The 19,092-nt window shown below is 49.5% G+C and overlaps 1 protein-coding gene across 1 annotated transcript in view; it reads left to right on the top strand.

Moving 5' to 3' along the window:
* The first annotated feature begins 395 nt into the window (after nucleotides 1-395).
* Nucleotides 396-19,092, top strand: part of NXN (nucleoredoxin) — a 47,458-nt gene continuing 28,761 nt past the window's right edge. Inside the window, exon 1 of the mRNA XM_021524904.2 lies at nucleotides 396-736. Coding sequence (XP_021380579.2) covers nucleotides 419-736 — 318 coding nt within the window. The 5' untranslated portion in view covers nucleotides 396-418. The remainder of the gene's footprint in view (nucleotides 737-19,092) is intronic.

The following is a 19,092-nucleotide window of genomic DNA, read 5'->3' on the forward strand; positions in this document are numbered from 1 at the left end:
GCTCCGTGCCCGTGCCCCGCTCCATCCCCGCTCCGTGCCCCGCTCCGTGCCCGTGCCCCGCTCCATCCCTGCTCCGTGCCCCGCTCCATTCCCCGCTCCGTGCCCCGCTCCGTGCCCGTGCCCCGCTCCATCCCCGCTCCGTGCCCCGCTCCATCCCCGCTCCGTGCCCGTGCCCCGCTCCATCCCCGCTCCGTGCCCCGCTCCATTCCCTCTCCATTCCCCGCTCCATCCCCGCTCCGTGCCCGGGCCGCGCCGGCCGCGGCTCTGAGGGGAGCGGGGGGATGTGGGGGGGGCCGGGCCGGGGCGGCGCTGCCCGAGGCGGGGGCGGGCGCGGGGCCGCGCGGCCGGCAGCGCCCCCTGGCGGGGCGGGGCGGGGCGGGCGCGGAGCGGAGCGGGCGCGCGGCGGCAGCGGAGCGGGATGGCGGGCGCGCTCGCCGACGTGCTGGGAGAGGTGCTGGTGGCCGCCGACGGCGAGGAGGTTGCCGTGTCAGCGCTGGCCGCCCGCGGGGTCTCTCTGGTGGGGCTCTACTTCGGCTGCAGCCTCGGCGGCCCCTGCGCGCAGCTCGGCGCCAGCCTGGCCGCCTTCTACGGGCGCTTCAGGGGGGAGGCGGCGGCGGCCGGCGGGCAGCGCCTGGAGATCGTGTTCGTGTCGGCGGAGCAGGAGCAGCAGCAGTGGCAGGAGGCGGTGCGGGCCATGCCCTGGCTGGCGCTGCCCTTCGCCGACAAGCACCGCAAGGTGAGCCCCGCGGCCGGGCGGGGGGCGGCGGGGCGCGCCCCGGGCTTTGTCTGGGGGCCGCGGGGCTCGGCCGGGGCCGGGCGCCTTCCAGCGAGTCCCCGGGGCAGCCGGGGAGGCGGCGGCTGCCATCCCGCCCGGCTCCGGCGGGCCCGGGAGCCGCGGCACCGGGAGGGCAGCCCGGGCCGGGAGCGCGGTGTGCGCGGAGCCGCTGCCCCGCCGGGAGCGCGGTGCGGGTGAGGTGTGAGCGGGGTGAAGGTGAGGTGTGAGCGGGAATGAAGGTGAAGTGTGAGCGGGGTGCGGGTGAGGTGTGAGCGGGGTGCGGGTGAGCTGTGAGCGGGGTGCGGGTGAGGTGTGAGCGGGGTGCGGGTGAGCTGTGAGCGGGAATGAAGGTGAGGTGTGAGCGGGGTACAGGTGAGGTGTGAGCGGGTACGGGTGAGGTGTGAGCGGGGTGCGGGTGAGGTGTGAGCGGGGTACGGGTGAGGTGTGAGCGGGGTGAAGGTGAAGTGTGAGCGGGGTATGGGTGAGGTGTGAGCGGGGTGCGGGTGAGGTGTGAGCGGGGTATGGGTGAGGTGTGAGCGGGGTGCGGGTGAGGTGTGAGCGGGGTGCGGGTGAGGTGTGAGCGGGGTATGGGTGAGGTGTGAGCGGGGTGCGGGTGAGGTGTGAGCGGGAATGAAGGTGAGGTGTGAGCGGGGTACAGGTGAAGTGTGAGCGGGGCATGGGTGAGGTGTGAGCGGGAATGAAGGTGAGGTGTGAGCGGGGTGAAGGTGAGGTGTGAGCGGGGTACAGGTGAAGTGTGAACGGGGTACAGGTGAGGTGTGAGCGGGGTACAGGTGAAGTGTGAGCGGGGTATAGGTGAGGTATTAGCGGAGCGGCTCCTCCAGGCTCGGACACGGGGAGAGCCGAGCTTGGCGTGGGCAGCGGGCACGGTGCCCGTGGGCTCCAGCGTGGGTTTGGGCACGGAAAGGAGCCTGGCCCCTGCCAGCTGTGGGAGGACGCGGTGGTTGAGGAGCGAGTGAGCCCGGCTCGGCTGGGAGCTGCTGGCGAAGCTGCCCGGCCAGTTTGTGGGATGCGGTTTGTTCCTCTCGTTTGATGCGTTCGATACTCTGCGAGTTCCAGCCTCTGATCTGTAGAGTTTAATCTGAAAGATAAAGGACAGAAAGCACGCTAAGACCCAGACCGGGTAGGCTGTGAGGAAAAAAGGAAGGCACAGGCTGAGCCTCTGCCTCCCAATGAGCTTGCAGCGCTTAAAAGGAAAAAAAAAACAGAAAAAAAAAAAAAAAGCCTCTTTACAAATCTAATCTCTGGAAGCAATTGAGTAAGAATTGAAAAGATGGTGCCCCACAGTGCCATTTCTAAACATCTTTCTGGCTAGTGGTTGAAGCAGTGGGTGTGGAGGCAGCGGGCAGACTCTGGCTCAGCTTTGGTTGGGATTGGGATAACGCTGGTACCTGCAGGGCTGAGGGTGGCTGAGCCCCCTCAGGCATCCCTTGGTCTGGGCACCTCGAGGCTGTATTGGTTTGAGAGGGATGAAATCCCCCAGGATGGGTCTCTGAGCCCTGCTCCTTCCTTAGGTAAAGGAATTTAAGGCAAAGTTGGCTGTTGTCTGGCAGCGCCGTGTGATGTCCCTGCTGCTCAGAAGAGATGTAGCTTTGAAACACGGGTTTGCCTTTTCTTCCCTTGTTTGCCGCCGTTTTTTGTCACTAAGCCCCCAGTTCTGCAAAAACTCTCACCTGGTTAATGCTGTGCACCTGGATGATGATGCTGCCCACTGCCCCCAGTTTGTCCCTTTGAAGTCCAGACACTTCTAACTGGGAGCTCACCCATGTGGTTGGGATCTGAGCAATTTCATTAATCAGAGGAGCTGCAACAGAAGCTTCATCTTTCAGAGAAACTACAGTTTAACTCAGGTTTCTTTTAAACCAAACCCTCTTCCTACAGGGATGTGAAAACACTGTGGTTCCAATTAGTAGCTGACCATTTCCCTACAGAACATTTCAGAGTATTTAGGTGGTGGGACTTCTGCTTGCTGTATTTGCTTTAAAAATTCCACTGCAGTGTAGTTAAATGGTTGGGAAATCATAGAAGTGGAAGGTGGCATTAATTTTACATGCTGGCCAATGCTTCCATCTATTAGATTGCAAGAAAACATGAAATAAAAAGATTATGGGGTCTTAAACTCTTATTCCAAGAAGCCCTGAGTTAAATTCAGGATTATTTTTGTGTGGAGTGTAAAGTAATTGAAGCTCATGCTGTATATTTTCAAAACTAAGCAGATGTGATGTGGCTTTGGAGGAAGCTTAATCTACGGATAACAGAGAACCTATTTGTAAGTTGTAAGGGCAATTATGTCAGGATATCAGATTTCTAAACAGGAGATTTATAACCTGTAGCTCAGGCAGTTAGAAGTTTCCTTGTATAATAGGCTGATTTTTTTAAATAGCCGGGTTAATGACCTAACTCCCCAGAAAAGCACAAACTTTCTATTTTTCAAAAACATGCCAGCGAGAGCTGAGGATGTCAAGCATATGTTCAGTGCCTCACAGGCTTAATTTGTTTTAAAACAAAAGCATCAGAGGAATGTAGGCAGTGCTTTTGAGTTATGGTTCCTTTGCACTAAGGGATACTCCTAAACCCCAGTGAATTATACAGATTTATGGGGAAAAAAGGGATATTATAGATGCAGGGTAGAGACAGCAAGAGGGGTGGGAACACAGAGCTCTGTCCCTGAGCTCTCAGCTCCCCATCCTTGCAGGTCACAGGGCTTGTTTGGGAGAAGCTCTGCCCAGCAGGGTTGAGTGTGGGTGATGCCCAGGCTCAAAGACCTCCAGAAGTCCTTTCAAGCCAACTCTTCCCCTTGTGGGTTGGTTACTTTATTTCCTGAGTCCATGAAAGCTTTGTGGAGACATGATGGCTTCCTATCCTGTATAAAAGCACCACTTTTGTTGCTCAGTGTTATTGAAAAATACGACTTTTAAAGTCCATCTATCATTGTCCTTCTCTGGCGTACTCTGCATTTTTCTGTATCTCTCCTTCCAAACTCTGGGCACCAAACGTTGATAGATCTTAAAACCTCGCCTCCTTTCTGGGTTTGCAGTACAATTCCCACAGTCCTAAAAGTAAATTAGCATCTCGCTCTGATGGTTATTGGGCAAAGTAGATGGAATTGTCAAAGCAAACAGCCACTTTTTGTTGGATGCCTCGGTAACTCAATAATGCCGGGGTGCAGTTACCAGGGACAACCAGTTCCACTGGAGTAACTTAAGCACACAGCAATTTTTGCCTCCAAACCAGTAATAAAAGAAAGCAGTACAAGTCAGCAAACATCTGGCCATGGGGAAAGCCTTTGATTAATGAGGAGGATGGCATTATGCCTCTGTCTGAGCCACAGCCAGGCCTATTATTGGCAGGGTTTTTTTCAAGGACAAAACCAGAATGAGCCAAATGAGATTGGAGGCCTTTAACTCGTGCTGCACGTCTCTCAGTTCAGTTGTTGAGGCCTGGATTTGGGCAGCCACAGGTAGTTTTTGGTAACTGATTTGTCTTCTGATAATGCCTGGCGAGGCTCAGCAGAGCAATGGGGAGGAGGCGTTGCTCGGTGTCTTCGTTTTGGTTGTGGTTTTGGTTTAACATCACCCCCTTGTTGTCTGTTTGCATGGACATCTGCTCCAGTTCTGGAGGGTTGATTTAATAACAGCTTTAATATCCTGATTGCTGCTGAGAGCCTCAGCAGTGTAAACAGCTCCCATCTGCCTGCGTGCCCTGACGTCCCCAGCACCCCCAGCGAGGTGTCGGAAGGATCCCAGACTTCTCCTGGTGAGCTCCACGCCATCCCTGCTGCCGAGTCCACCTAATTCAGGGGGAATTTGGGTGCTTTTCAAGGCCTTATGGCACACAGGCTGTTGGAGGAGTGCTGTCCTGCTGTTGTGTTGGACATGTTGGTCATCTCTGCTAGAAAAAGAGAAACCATTCACATTCTGGATGGAGTAGATCCTCTCACACGGCTCCACATAGGAGTGGGAGAAAGGAGAGTGCAGTGAGAAAGCAGCAGTTTATCTTCAGCTGTTGTTTATTTGCCTTTGCTTTTGTGTTTACTTGTTACTTTCTTGGCCCAGTCATTATTTTTAATCTTGAATTTTGTCCTGACACTTCTTTGGTGCATCCACACAGTGCTGCAGTGGCGCTGGGGCCGTGCTTTGCCTCTCTTGTGTTTTGTGGTTTTTCTGCTGTATTTATGCATCTGGTTGAGTGTTGTACAGATTCTTCTTGGGAAGGCTGAGATGCTTCTGTTCTGGATTTAAATAAATGCAAAACATGTTGATTGTTTTTCTGTGATTATTCAGTCAAGTATCTGAAAGCAATCTGAGGATCTGCCTTTGCTCACACTGGTAAATTCCCTTTGGTTGGGACAATGTTTTCCTTTTATCCCTTATCCATGGGAGCCTCTCCTAATAAGACACCAGGTACTAATTTTGTAGGTAGGCTTTGTGCAAAAAACAGTGGGGAGAAGATAGAAATGTCATTAAATTAGTCTGTCCACAATTTTTTTTTGTGGAGGGAAAATCTTCAGACCCTTGATTACAGTTTAAGGTACACCCTGATTTTCAGGGACTCAGAACTTTTCTGTTTGAAATTGCCATCTGTTGAGATCTGGGAGGCAAGTGGTCAGCACAGATGTGGGATTTGTCTTACAGAAGATTTTGTAAATCACTTGAAGCAGCTTTTGAATTTCATCATATAAAAATATCTAAGTAATCACTTTCAGCTGTATTCCTGACTTTATATTTCTGGGGTGGGAATGTATATGAACTCTTTGGCTTGCAGAGCTGTAGATTTGAAAAATATGGTCTTTTCATGACATCAGGCTATTGAGTAAGAAGCAAGGCATTAGCAGCACCAACTGATTCTTTGTTTGCTTTGAAACTTTGCTGGTTCTGAAACATAAGAATGGGAGATGCATGAAGGGAGCAGAGGGAAGCCTGTGCGCTGTTTTTCATTGTGGCATCTTAATCCAGATGTTGAAATGAAAACGCTTGTTTAAAAATGCACGGTTGACAATTCCATTTGTTACTCTCAGGTTGCAGGACTGAGCAAAGGAACTTTCCTTTGTAAAGTAATCAGTGCATAGTTCTTCTCCAAAAATGCATTCTTTAGAGGCTGAACACGTAACAGCTTTACAAAAGAAAGTGCAGAACAATGGAGCGTTTTCCCCTGCGATTTTGGAGACGTTCAACAGTGAACTCCAATTATGAGTGAGGAATAAGCTATTCAGTATTTCCACATTGTGCAGATGACATCGAAGCCAAAACATTTTGACTTCTTCTTCTTCTTGTTGATGCCTTTTTTTTTTTTTCCCAAATTATTGCTGTGTGTTTTACACAGCTTTGCAATCACCCTCCATGCAATTAGCAGTCCTCTCTCTTGCCAAAACCTTCTGTGAAATCCCTGTAAGCTCAGTAGGCTGCAAGTCTGGGGGCTGTGTCCTGGTCCTGCAAGAGCTGCAAAAACACCACTGACGTCCGTGGAGGTTGGATATCCCCCATATCCAAACTGGTGCCTGCCTGAGCACTTTCCCTGGGGGAGAATTAGTATTTTAAAAGTCTTGCTGACGTGTAGTCTGCTGTGGTGTTTATTACATCCTTCAGTGGGTAATTGCCCACGTTTTAGGACCTGCTCTGAAAGTCTTGGGCATCTTTCCATTATCAAATCCTCCTGGCTCCAGGGTGGGGACAAGCAGTTTGCTGATCACATGATTGGTTCTTGAACACATCCCATCCCAAAAACTGACTTCAGCTTTGTGTGGCCTTTGGATGGTGGCTTCTCCAAGCGGTTCAATAACATTTTAATCCAAAATGCAGTAGCTGTCTCCTTCTTCAGTACTCAATCCTTATATATTGCTGCCCACAGGTATTGCTTAGCACTAGAAAGTTTGGGTGAAATTCATGGTGAGTTCATTGCTGGCAGGTTTGGGTTTTGGAAGAGCCCAGGATAATTTGGAGATTTTTGATCCTTTCTCATGGACAAACTTTTAGTGTTTCAAAGCAGAACTTGGTGGGGTGAGTGTGTGGGACTGGGGTAAGGTTTCACTTCTGAATTTCATCTGGGTAGAGCTCTGTGTTTTGCATTCCGATTTTTTTTCAGCCATGCTCCCAGCATGGAAGCTGGGACATGGTTTTAATCTTAGTCAAATCAGAAAATATTGCAGTTTTTAGTGACCACACCATGGGGATTCTTGTCCCAACTCTCCTCTCCAACAATCCAGATTCACGTAGTGATTGCCTCCTCCTTACTGGAGTTTGATGTGAAATTTAGGGATCTAGGGAAACGAAGAGGGCATGGGAGGCTGTGGTACAGCAGGCTGAACTCTGAACTCAGCAAAACAAATTTCAGCAGCCTGAGCATTTGTTGGATTTGTTTGATGAGAAGCTTATTGGTGTGTGTGGATTGCTTCCTCCTCCTTCCCCTCCCCATTGTTTTTATCATGGAAACAAGTTCCAAGCAAAATATTCCAAAGTGATATTTAATTACTCTTTAAAATGCAACTATTTGTCTTATCAGCCATGTGGATTTCTATTTGCTGCTTTGATTTGACAGTTAGTAGTTTGTAATTTTTGAAAAGCTCGCACGCTCCAGGAATCTGTGATTTTTATGCTTTTGAAAGTCGAGATGTTGAATTAACTGCAGCTTTGAACCATTCACGGATAATTTCAGGCCCCCTGCTTTCAGCAGATACAAGCTGACTCCTGAGCTTTCAGGCTGGCTTGAATACTGAATAATCACGACTTTATAGCTGCGTGTGCTCTCTAAACTGGTTCTGTAAGGCACGATAGGTTTGGGCTGTTTTTGTAGCCAGATCACTTTGTGCCATCTCCAGATAATAACGGTGAGGAAAGGAGGGAGTGCTGCCAGCCTGGGGAGGGTGCTTGGATTTATTACAGCTTGGGCTTTGGGTGCATTAATTCCTCTTTGTCCTGGAGGTGGGAGCCCAGATGGGGGACTAGAGGGTGTTCTGGGGAGGGGGATGTCTCCAGCACTGCCTGGATGTCCCTCTGCAGAGCAGGTTCCTCTGGCTGGAGCTGCTGCCTCTCAGCTGATGCTCCGTAGGCAAAAAACCACAATCAGAGCTAAATCTGTAGGTTGTAAATTAAAGACAGGGTCAATGGAGAAGCTGGGGGTGGGATGAGTTGACAAGTAAGCAGATAGACCTGTTAAATTCTCTCATGGGAAAGTGAATTATGTGAGTATTTCAGATTACAACGTGAGTGCCTTGTCTCGTAGCTGATCACATTTTCATCATCTCAGTTTTCCAAGGAAAATGCAGTCTCTTATTGATTTGGCAGAGAGTACACCCAACTAATGGAAGGGTGGAAATAAAAAGATGCAGGAATGTTTTCTGCATACTCTCACGTCTGTCTGTCAGCACTGAGAACAATTGCAAGCAGCAATTAATATGTAAAGAATTTGCAGTCTTTCTTTAGTGCGGGTGAGTGACTGCTCAGTTGCATCAGGGCAGTAGCCGAGCATCTGCCACCTAAAAACAGAGCCCCTCTGCCCTAAAAACAAAGGGATGGGAGCCCTCAGCAAGGCACAGGGCAGTGAGGGGGGTGCAGGCTCCCTGCCTGTGTGGGGAGAGCCCAAACACCACAGAGAATCTGGCTCCTAAAGGTGCATTCCTAGTGCTCGGTGCTGCTGCAGCTGTGGAGACCAGGAATGGCAGGGGAGCAAACCCTCAGCACAGCTGGGGATGAGGAAGGCAGCAGGGATACCCTGGGACAATTCTTGGGTGCATCTCCAGGCAGGGTGGTGTGAGACATTCATTGCTGGGTGGTTTTTGCAGCGTTGGAGTCTGTCCTGTCCAGCCAAGGAGGGAAGCTCCAGGGTCCTCCAGCAGCATTTTGTCTGTCTTTGCAACTGTGGCTAAATCCAGCCTGACTTAAAAATATTTTAATGGAGGAAAGGTGCAAAAATACCTATTTAAAATGAATTTGGCAAGAGTGACCAGATTTTAGTTACATATTTGAGGTCTGAAAAATAGCTGGTGGCATCCTCAGCTGTGGGCTGAGACCCCAGGGAGTGGATGGCAGCTGGCACAAGGAGTCAGATCCCACCAGGAGGGATCTCAGCAAGGCTGGGCTTTGACAGCTGAGAAGGAAACATTATTTTACATTTCAGGGCAAGGATTTAAAAATCTGGGTGAGAATTAAGTAATGTTTGCAGAAGAGAATATAAGGCGACTGAAACAAATTGCAACTGCATGAGCGAGCCGGAGAGAGAAATTCTAGTTCTCCCTTGCTCCCAGGAGATTCCCACTGGAGAGATGAAGTCATAGCTGTGACTTCATTAGTGTTAGCTGGGGATGCTGCCAAATGAGCCTGTTTGATTTGTGTCACGCTGATGGGGGCACTGCTCTGGCTCTCTCCCCGTGCCCTGGCGCTGCCCTTGCCACAACAGTGGGCTCTGCTTCCCCAGCCAAGCTGATCCAACTTTTGAACTGCCACTGCTGCATCCTTCCTTCCAGCTCTGAGCTGGCTTTGAGAGACCCTGCTGGGCAGAAGGCAGCAGCCCAGGGATGGGCAAGCAGCAGCCAAAATGTCTCCATCAGCACCCGAGCCTGTGCCTGGCATGGGGAGCATTCATGGTGCCCAGCAGGTCCAGCCTGGCTTCCAGAGCCAGCAGGATCTCACCCTCAGGAATCTCAGCACTGCTGTAGGAATCCCTTTTGGAAAAAGTGTGAAATTTATTGATATGCACACTGAGGATCTTATGGCGGATCTGAGCTGCTAAATCCTCTAAACCTGAGCCTGCAGTTTCATTGACAGGGCCTCTCACTTCACTCAGCTCCAAGCTTATGGTTTCACTGCTCCAATATTTTTCCATACATGGAAGCATTCCTGCCCCAGCCTGGGCTAATCCTGACATGCCACTGCATCTGGATGTTAGCTCATTTCTCGCAGCTGACACTGTGCAAAGGCAGATGTCTGAACTTTTGTTTAAATAGATGTAATTCAGCCAGCAGAAGTCTCACTTCATAGGTGAGCATGGGGAAAAAAAAAAAAAAAAGAAAGGAAAAAAGGTGTTCTTCCATTTTATGAAGCTCCCAGGGCTGTTGGGTGGATGAAGTGGTCACCAGGAATGCCATACTTTGGAAATGTGTAGTTTAATTTGCAGAGGGGTAACAAAAAACTGTGGCTCTGAGAGTGGAGAGGGGCCCCTACCCATCCCATCAGAGGATGCTCCTGGTCACTCTGCTCTGCTGGCTCTTCAAAGTCTCTGGACTGTTTGATGTGTATTTAGGAGCTTGGTGGAGTGGGGACTGCTGCACTCCTGCAACTGAGCCATACCACAGAAAGAGATGCTTGAGCTGCTGCTTGAGCTGGGGGCTGTTTATAATCCCTTCCTCACCGGGGTGGGCTGCAGGATTTAATTAAATGTCTGTGAGGTGCTCTGCCAGCCTCTGCTGAAAGGCCCTGGAATAAAAGCTAGAGACTTTCCCCATCCACTGGTAAAGAGCTGGAGCTAAAGCAGTGAGACCCAAGCTGTTGAATCTGAACAGATGCTGGTTCTCCCCCACTTGGGTAGTTCAAAAGGATTATTCTGCCTCTCCCAAAATAAAGGAGAAACACAGGGATTTTAGTGGTGTTGCCAGGGGTCTCAGCTCCATCCCCTTGTGCTCGCTGCTGGTTGAAAGGACGTGTGTGGAGTGTTTTGGTTGTGTTTGCAGTTTAGCATCCACTTGCCTGTTCAGCATCCACTTGCCCCTGGCTGGGGGTCCCAGTTTGTCCCCTCTTCGCTTGGCTGCTGCTGTTGTGTGCAGGAACAAGACGAGCTGAACTGAGCCAGGATAAAACAGCTTTCAAATGAACCAAGCTGTGTGACGGCGTGGGAAGGAGATGACAATTTCCAGATCTGCTGTCAGATCCGTGAAGGAGATGAAACTTCCTTTGTGTGACTGTTTCAGCCCCTGAGAGCCAAGTGAGTCCAAGAGCTCGTGGGGTCTGTGGTGTCCCCAGCCCCACTGAGGAGCTGCTGTCCCTGTCTGCTCTTCCAAGTGCAGCTCAGGGTCTGAGCAACACCATCACCCCAGTCCTTGTGCACAGTCTTGGGTCTGGGTCTTGGGATTTGGGATTTGCAGCATCAGTCAGGTCACCAGAACATTAAAAATGTTCTTCCCCTTCATGTTTTTCTGACTACTGTTCTGTCGCTCCCAGAGCAAATCAAAGAGCAGCAGGCTACAAATCCTGCCTTGCAAGTACTGCCCGGGTGTTTGGCTTGCAGGATTGCTCCTCTTTTATCAGCTGATATCTGGTGTTTTAAGAGGGCAGGGAGCTGTGCTTATTTGCTTCTGAGAGGCTGCTGACTCCACGAGCTGATTTTTTAGGATGCTCCCTTTTTGATTCAGGTTTGTGGGCACAGAACAGAGGTCACTGCTACATTACAGGCTGCTGCTAATGAGCTCTTCCCTGTAATCTCTGCTTGGAAATTTCCAAATTAGGGAAATCCTGCTGGCTTCACCCCACGGGCAAGGAAGCAGAGGTGAGAAGGGGCTGGATGAGTGACCAGAGTGGGGCTGTGCCTCTGCCACAGCCATGGTTGCCAGGTCCCAGCAGTCCATCCCCCCTGGAAAAGCCCCATTTCACACAGCACACGATCATGACCCCGAGTTGGAGCTCTGCTTCCCTCAGCCACTGCCCCCCGCTGCTGCTGTGCCCTGCACTTCCAAAATCGCTTCGTTCCAGGCTTAGAAAAAACCCATTTCTGTGTCCTAAAGCACTGGATTTCACAGATAGACAGGGGGAAAGGTCTTCATGCCTGCAGCTTGATCTGCTAATCTGAAAGCATGGGAAGTTGTTCCTAGGGGAGATTTGCTGCCTGGCTTTCTCAATGCGACTTTGCACAAACAGGGTTTGTTCCTCCCGTGAGCCGGAGCAGCTGGACGCCTCCCACCAAGATTGCTGATATTTAGGTCTTTGATTTTGGCAGAGACACACAGCAATAAATTCAATAAGTAGGGGAGTTTCAGAGACTAGTACAGATGGTGGGAAACTGAGGATAGGGACTACTTAAGTGCTAACGTGTGGCACAGCTTCCACTCCTTCTTTTCTTAAAGGAATAGAAAATGCTATGGGCTGCTGTTCCGGGGATTTTGCCTCCTCTTTGTCCTGCAGACCACCTCTGTTGCAGTGTTTTCTTGATGATCAAGGCAGGAATGTCCTGTGTGTGCTCCTGCCTGTGGCACAGCAATGCCCTCAGTGCCACTCTTCATTCCAGCCTGATCCTGGTTTGCTGCATACTTGGTTTTCTGCTTTTCTCTCTGGGAAAAGCAGCTGTTAAATGAGATTTCTTCTACCTTTTGCTTTTTTTCCTCAATAGGTCCGGCCTGGTTTTGCTTTTGTTAAGCTGTGAGGATTCAAGTGAAACTATTTCATTCCTTTGTCCCCCTCTGTCTGCATTAATTCACTGTGTCCCGACTGATGGTTTAATTATTGTGTGTGACAGGAGCATCCAGGGCATCGATTGGTGTTTATCTCTTAGGTGATGCACAAAATAGATGTTTGTCACCCTGGTGGCTCCCAGGATGAGTTTTTGCCTAGAGAGGCAGTTTTCAAACCAGTTAATTGTTGCTTTAAAGCAGAAGAGTGGGTGGCTGTCCCTGCCTTTCCCTGCAGGCATGTCCCTGCCAGCTTCGTGGGACCTGTGGCTCTTCAGGTGGAAAAATGGGGATGTGGTAGGCTGGGAGGAGGCTCCTAGCTTGGGAAGAGATGTTTTGGAGAGGGATGGTGAGTGTGGGAGAAGCAGGTGGATGGAAGGAGAGAGGTGTGAGGACCAGGCTGGAGCAAGGAGTGGTGCCTCACCTGAAAAGTCACTTTGCTTCAGACAGCCCAAAGTTGAATTGCAGGGTTTACTCAGTTTTAAAACTTAAACTCCCTCTGAGCTCTGCATGTTTTTGTGTTTTTTTTTTTTTTTTGGTTGTTGTTCTTTGGCTCTGGCTGACCGAGCAGTGGCCTTGTGTTGAGCCACATCCAGATCTTGGTTTGATGTTTGTCCCCACGAGGATTTGCTGCAGGCTTTGCTGCTGAAAAAGTGGAGTCATCTGCATAAACCCCAGTAAGTCTCTAGGTTAAGAGGCCACCAAATACCACCTCTGTCTGTGGCCATCCCTCTAATTATGAAAATAATAACCCCAGGCAGAGATTACAGCCCTGCTGGCAGCTCGGGGTCTGTCGTGCTGGGCTCAGAGAATACATTTGAAGATTACCCTACAGTTGGTTTTGTAGGGCTGTGTGTTACCTCTCCCCCACAGTGACAGGCCAGGCTTGATGCCTCCTGCCTTGTGGACACACAGGTTTGGGATCTGGGAGGTGCAGACTTCCCTCACCTCCCTTCTGTCTTCATGCTGCTGCCTTCTCCAGGCTCTAAATGGGATTTGCACCTGGCAGGTGGCTGGGGTGTAATAAGTTCCCTAAAAGTGGTGGCTGCCATCTCTGGCTGAGTGCATCTTCATCTCTTTCCTCCCCTCCTGAGAGCCAGAGAAGGGATTATCCAGAACAAATTCTGTTAGCCAGCTGCCTCCTCAGTGAAGGAGTCACAGGACAGGAATGCCCCATGGAACATAAATCTGTTAGCAGATGACATCACAGGTGAAGGCTTTTAGGGTTTCGTTGCCAGAAAGTGGCAGTGTTGATTGCCAGGCTTAGTAGTGAAGAATTTGAAGTTGTGATTCATCCCTCAATCCATGTCTTAAGTATGTAGTGGTAAAGCTTAGGAAAATCTGTGTATGTATAAAGTGTTTCCTCTTAGGGAGCTCAGAACCCCTTAGGTGCAGCAATTACTATTTTATTAATTGGGACTGAAATATCAAACGCTCAGAACATGCCAGCTCATGTCTGTTGTGGGGAAAACTCAATTGCTCAAGAGAAAAGATTTTTCATCCTGTCTGGATGAAAATCTATTGAAAAGAAAAATACCTGACATTTTTTGTTCATCTGCTCAGACTTCTGTCTGGGCCCGTGGAGGTGATTCCTGATGGCAAAAGTCACTTGTGAGAGGCAGCTCCTAGAAAGGAAAAGGGTTCTTTGCTTCTTCTCAGACTTGTGGTATTTAGTTTGGTATTTTAATTTGTAATTACTCCAGCAATTAGCACAGCTACAGATTTTGTCTTCCCTCTGCTGCTCTGTGTGCGTGTCTCGCATGGCATTTGCTGGCCCTGAGGATAAACCTGCCTTGTGCAAAAGCACAGCTGGCCCTGGAGAGGCTTTGGTGAATTTAAGAGAATCAGGATCCGTGTGGATGTTGGCTCTGTCCCTCTGCACTCAGTGAGACTGTGCCTGGCCCTGAGCTGCTTCTGCACAAGTCAGTGCTTTGCCTGTGTCCACCTACAGCTGCTTAGTGACACAAAAATGAGGGGCAAACAAACTTTACCTGCGTTTCCCTTCAGCTGTTAAATACCTCCAGTCGTCCTTGCAGTAGCTGAAGATGCATCAATGTTGCTGCTGTGGATTAATGGCCAGAGCCATGCTGAGAACATGAACCTGTAGAAAGATATTAAACTTCTTCTGTAGCTCAGCAGACTGGACATTGTCACAGAGATAGAAAAGTCTTGCCTGACCTGAGCTTGGGCAAACACTTTCATTGCCATTTTGTGGGTTTTTTCCCTCCACCATTATTCACAATATTTGCTTTGCTCAGAGCTTCAAGCTACACGAGCCGGTGTGCAATTGCCCTGGAGGGTACATCACACTGACACAGAGCTGCCAGACACCTTCTGATTTCAAAGTGCCATTTACTGACACTTTTTCAGTGTTTCTTGTTTGTGCTGGTGGCAGCAGCTCCCGACAGAGAAATGGAGATTGGTGTGAGCAGCTGCTGCTCAGGGTGAATGAGCAGCCCCACTGCAGCTTCCCTGGCAAGAGCCACTGGAGGACACCACAGGGCTCTTCCCCACTCGCTTAGCTAAATGGTACTCAATTAAATAAGTTCATAATCAAGCCCAGAACTTCTTGCAGGAGTTGCTGTGCTTTTCTCCCACCTTGCTCTCCTTCCCCTCGCAGTGAGCAGAGGGCCCCCGTTGTGTTGTGTTGGTGTTCTGAGATCCTGCAGTGACCATCCAAATTAAAATGCAAAATCCCAGTGGTCTGCTGTCCCTCCTGCCTGTAGCAGCCCATCTGAGCCCATTTTCTGCTCAGTTATGAGCTCTTCTTCATTCTGTTTTATGCTCTATTTACTAAAAAATGTTGGAGCCAGATGACTTTTCTGCAGAGGATTTAATTTCATTGGAGAGGAGTGGCAGTTTGTAATGCAGTCCATGGGATTAGTGTCACGTCAGCTCCTACACGATATTCCCACCCCCTTCTTGAGTATTATTTCTTTGAAAGCTGAAATTTCCATTGCTGTTGATGCCCTGCCAGGCACTCCAGCAGGGCATACTTTCCCTTGGATGCAGTTCAAGAAAACATTATTCCCTTTTCTCTTATTGTTTCTCATCAAAGGAGAGGAGCACCTTCCCTTCACTGCACTGCTCCCTGCAGCACTGGCCAAAGTAGTCATGGATGTTCATGTTCATGTTCCAGCCATACTTACTGGAAATGTGAAATGGAAATAATTTTGGTGGCGTGGAAGCTGAAGCATTCATGTCCTCAAGAAAATAGACTTCAGCATTTAAAAATGTGTTCATTTAAAAATGTGTGCTGGTAGAGGCCTTGATTAAAGCCCATGCATGTCATTGGAGTATCTTTAATTTTGGGGCTGTATAATTTGAGTGTGTTGTGTGAAGTGGTGTGTGTCTGCATTCTTTGTGTCCACCTGATATCTCCTTATCATAGTGAAACTACAGCAGCTGTGTTCCTGGGGGGAAACCCCTTTTCCTAGAGAGAACACAGAGGTTCTGTGGATTTTCAGAGAAAATGTATGAGCTTCACTGGCAGAAGAACCAGCTGAGCAAGTCAGCAGTGGATTTGAGATGCTGGCTTTGTGGCTTTTGTCTAGCAGAGCCCAAGCAGCATTTGATGTGTAGACGAGTTTTCAGACATTTTGTGTGGAGAAGGTGTTGGCAGGTCTGTTGTTAACACTCTCGCCTTTAGGCCGAACTATTGAAAATTCAAGTTCAGCTTGAATCTCATTTCAATGGCTTGGAAGGCTGCAATCTGATGGGCTGAAAAAATCCCATCCAACTCCAGCCCTTATTAGGAGCTTAATCTGAAGCGCAGCCAAAGCCCAATAAGGGAGAGGGCAGAAAAAAAATAAAAAGCAGTAAAATGGAACAAGAAATGTGCATCCAATTTACAGTGTTCCTCTGCAACCTCAATTCATCCCCATGTATAGGTTAGGATGCCGTTTCTAATTATGGGATCACGTATGGGGTTTTTCCATGGCACCCCTGCCCTTGCTGCTCCTGGAGGGCAGCTGAGGCAGCCCAGTGAAGGATGGGGTTCCATGGGGAGGACCCCAGCCCTTCACAGGCTTGGAGGCAAGTGATGGAAAAAGAGAGGAGAAAGTGCTGGTTAAGGAGATGGGAATTCCTGCTCTGCTGCTGCTGCAGGGCTCGGGGATGGTGCTGGGTAAATTGCTTTTCATGCACAACGAGGGACTTGATTTCCCAGGTCCCCAGGGTGAGGTTGAGTTGCAGAAGTGCCGAGTGCTCCTGCTGCAGATGATCTCATGGGAAGTTGTACGTCAAACATTTAAATTCCTCTCAGTGCTATTTATTTTTTAAAAGGGGGCTGTAGGCTGATTCTGGAACTGGGTGCCTAGAGCTTCTCTGTAACTCTTTTCTTCATCTGTAAACCTGAGGTGTTGTGAATGTAGTTCTCGAGGATTTTATGAAAATAAATTCAGAATCCTTTGAGAATAATCCCAGTCTGTAATGGCAAGGCGCCTTCATTTTTGCCTTGGAGCAGCATATGAAAAGTGTGAAGTGAAGAGAGCTGAGTGCTGTGCATGCACAACCAGCCGAAACCCAGAACTGAGTAATTCCTCTCTTGCTGAACAGCTATTCTTGGTTGTAACTGCGTCAGGACTGTGTGCACACATGGTATGTGGCCATGCTGTACAGACCCCTGCGAGTGGACCAGATTAAAGCTACAGAGACAGCATATTTCCAGCACATCCTTGCTTTTCAGGGCTTGGCAGCTGTAGTGTTTCCTTAATGCAGCCCTTTGGGATGAATTACTCCACTGCCAGGAGGGGACAGGATCATTCTCCAGCAACCAGTAACAAGGAGGAGGCTGAACAGCTCAGTCCTGAAGATGGCAATTCCTTTGCATTTCTGACCTGCAGCATAAAGTGGGAGGTGTTTAAATCATCCAGGAAGTGTGTAGTTTAGGCTGCTGATGCCAGATGTCTGCTTTTGGATTATGTGAACATGAGTTGTGTTTGATCTTTAGTCTGGACCAGTGTTGTGTGTTGGAGCCTCGCTTGCAGAACAACTCCTTGTGTCCATTGGAGGAGGAGGTCGAGGGAGTTATTTCCTTCTGTGGTTTTGTGGGACTCCACAGTGTTGTCTGTCTCCGAGGAAGATGTGACGCACGATGGCTTTGCAGCTATGCAGCTGATGGAGAGGCACATAACTGGGGGTGCTGCCTCAGGGATGCTCCAGCAAGAGGCTTGGAGAGCCAAGAGGCAGCCAGGGTTCCTCCCCCTGCTTCAGCACCCTTTGGACTTCACTCTGTCAGAATCTGAGCTATTGATGATTCTGAATTGTAAAAAGTCTCTGTCTACCAGCCCTGCTACCAAAGCAGAAGCCATAATTGGTCTGTGCTGGTTCCAAGGTTGTTTATTCTGTTGATCTCTCACATGTTCTGCTGCCCTGCCCAGCTCTGTCCTGCAGGGCAGCGTGTGGGGCTCTGCCCTCAGTGGGACGTGACAAACATTAAATACCAGAAACTCCCTGGGCTGCATTTACAAGAACGTGCCAATATCTGTCACCTACGTTGGACAGTGTGTCCCCAGCCTGAACCAACAGAAAAATGCCAACACCACAGTGAGACATGGAGGGCATGAAGAGGAGAAAAAGGACAAGGCACACCCAATTTCCTCCATCTTGCCTCCTTTGAACCCTCTATATAAAATCCTAAAATTTTACTTTTGCACCCATGCCACACTTAATTATTACTTATATCAAACATTCAGAGCTGGTAATGCATCTTGTAAGATTGAAAGCTCTTTTGCATGGACAGAGATCACAGCCAGTGTCTCTGGGGGCTCTGTATGGGGGGGTTCCTGACCCCTGCCAGGGTTCCAGACCTGCCAGGGCAGCCAGAGGGAAACCATGGATTCCCACATCATTCCAGCTTGTTTCCTTCCTCCCAAAACGTGGATTGGGAACTGCAAAGCTCTCTGCAGGAGGAGCAGCAAGAAGAGCCCCACGAGAGGTGCTGTTGGGAGGAAGGGCAGAGCTCTGCCCTGCTCCTCCAGGGCTCTGCAAGGGTTTGAGCAGAGCTCGCTTCCATCAGCAGATGTTGTCAGGCATGCACAGGCAAAACCTTGCTCTAATTCAGTGATTATAAAAATTCCTGGCAGAGGCTGTGTGTGACTCAGCTGCAGAAAAATTACTTAAGGGAAAAAGAAAAGTTTACAGAATCAGGCTGACTTTAGCACAGAGAAAGGGAAGCTAGGGCTTTCTGTAAAGCCACTTGCTCGTTCAGCTTTAGCTCAGCATGTCTCTTCCTGGAGAGAGATGAGACAGAAGAATCAGAGCAGTGGAAAGCCAGGAGCTCGTCCTCCCTTGGCCAGAGCTCCCTGAGGCTGATAGAAGAGGAGGGATGGATGGATGGATGGATGGATGGATGGATGGATGGATGGATGGATGGATGGATGGATGGATGGATGGATGCCCCTCAGAGCCAGTGGCCAGCCCCAGAGTGGCTCTGCCTTGTGGAGGAGGGCAGGGCAGCCCCAAGGACGGGAGGAGGCAGCTGCTGCCTGCTCAGCATTTGGATTTTGCCTTTCCCCTCTCTGCACACACTGGCACAGACACCCAGGAAACCTCACTGGCACAGGAAGCCTCAGACAGGTCTTGGCTTATCTGCAAAGGGTGTTTGCAGCACTGTCTCCTAGGGAAGCTGCCTTTTTTTTTTTTTTTTTTTCCCTTTGTAAACATTGGATTTAATTTTATTTTTGTTAAAACCCACATAACTAATTTCCCTTGGAATCTTTTGCAGGCGTCTGCTCTCAGTGTGTTTTGGCCTCACTGCCCAGTGCTGGTTTTGAATCCCAGTCCCAGTGGTGGGAAGTTTTTAGAATGAATGCCAGTTGTATTTTTTTCTTCAATAGGATCACAGTGTCCGCCTGTGGGTTTTGAACAAATATCCTTGGTTTTATGTTTTGCTTGCAAGTAGCCAGGATCCAAAGGGTGTGTAGGCAAC

This window comes from Lonchura striata, chromosome 20, assembly GCF_046129695.1.
Source record: "Lonchura striata isolate bLonStr1 chromosome 20, bLonStr1.mat, whole genome shotgun sequence".
NCBI lineage: Eukaryota > Metazoa > Chordata > Aves > Passeriformes > Estrildidae > Lonchura > Lonchura striata.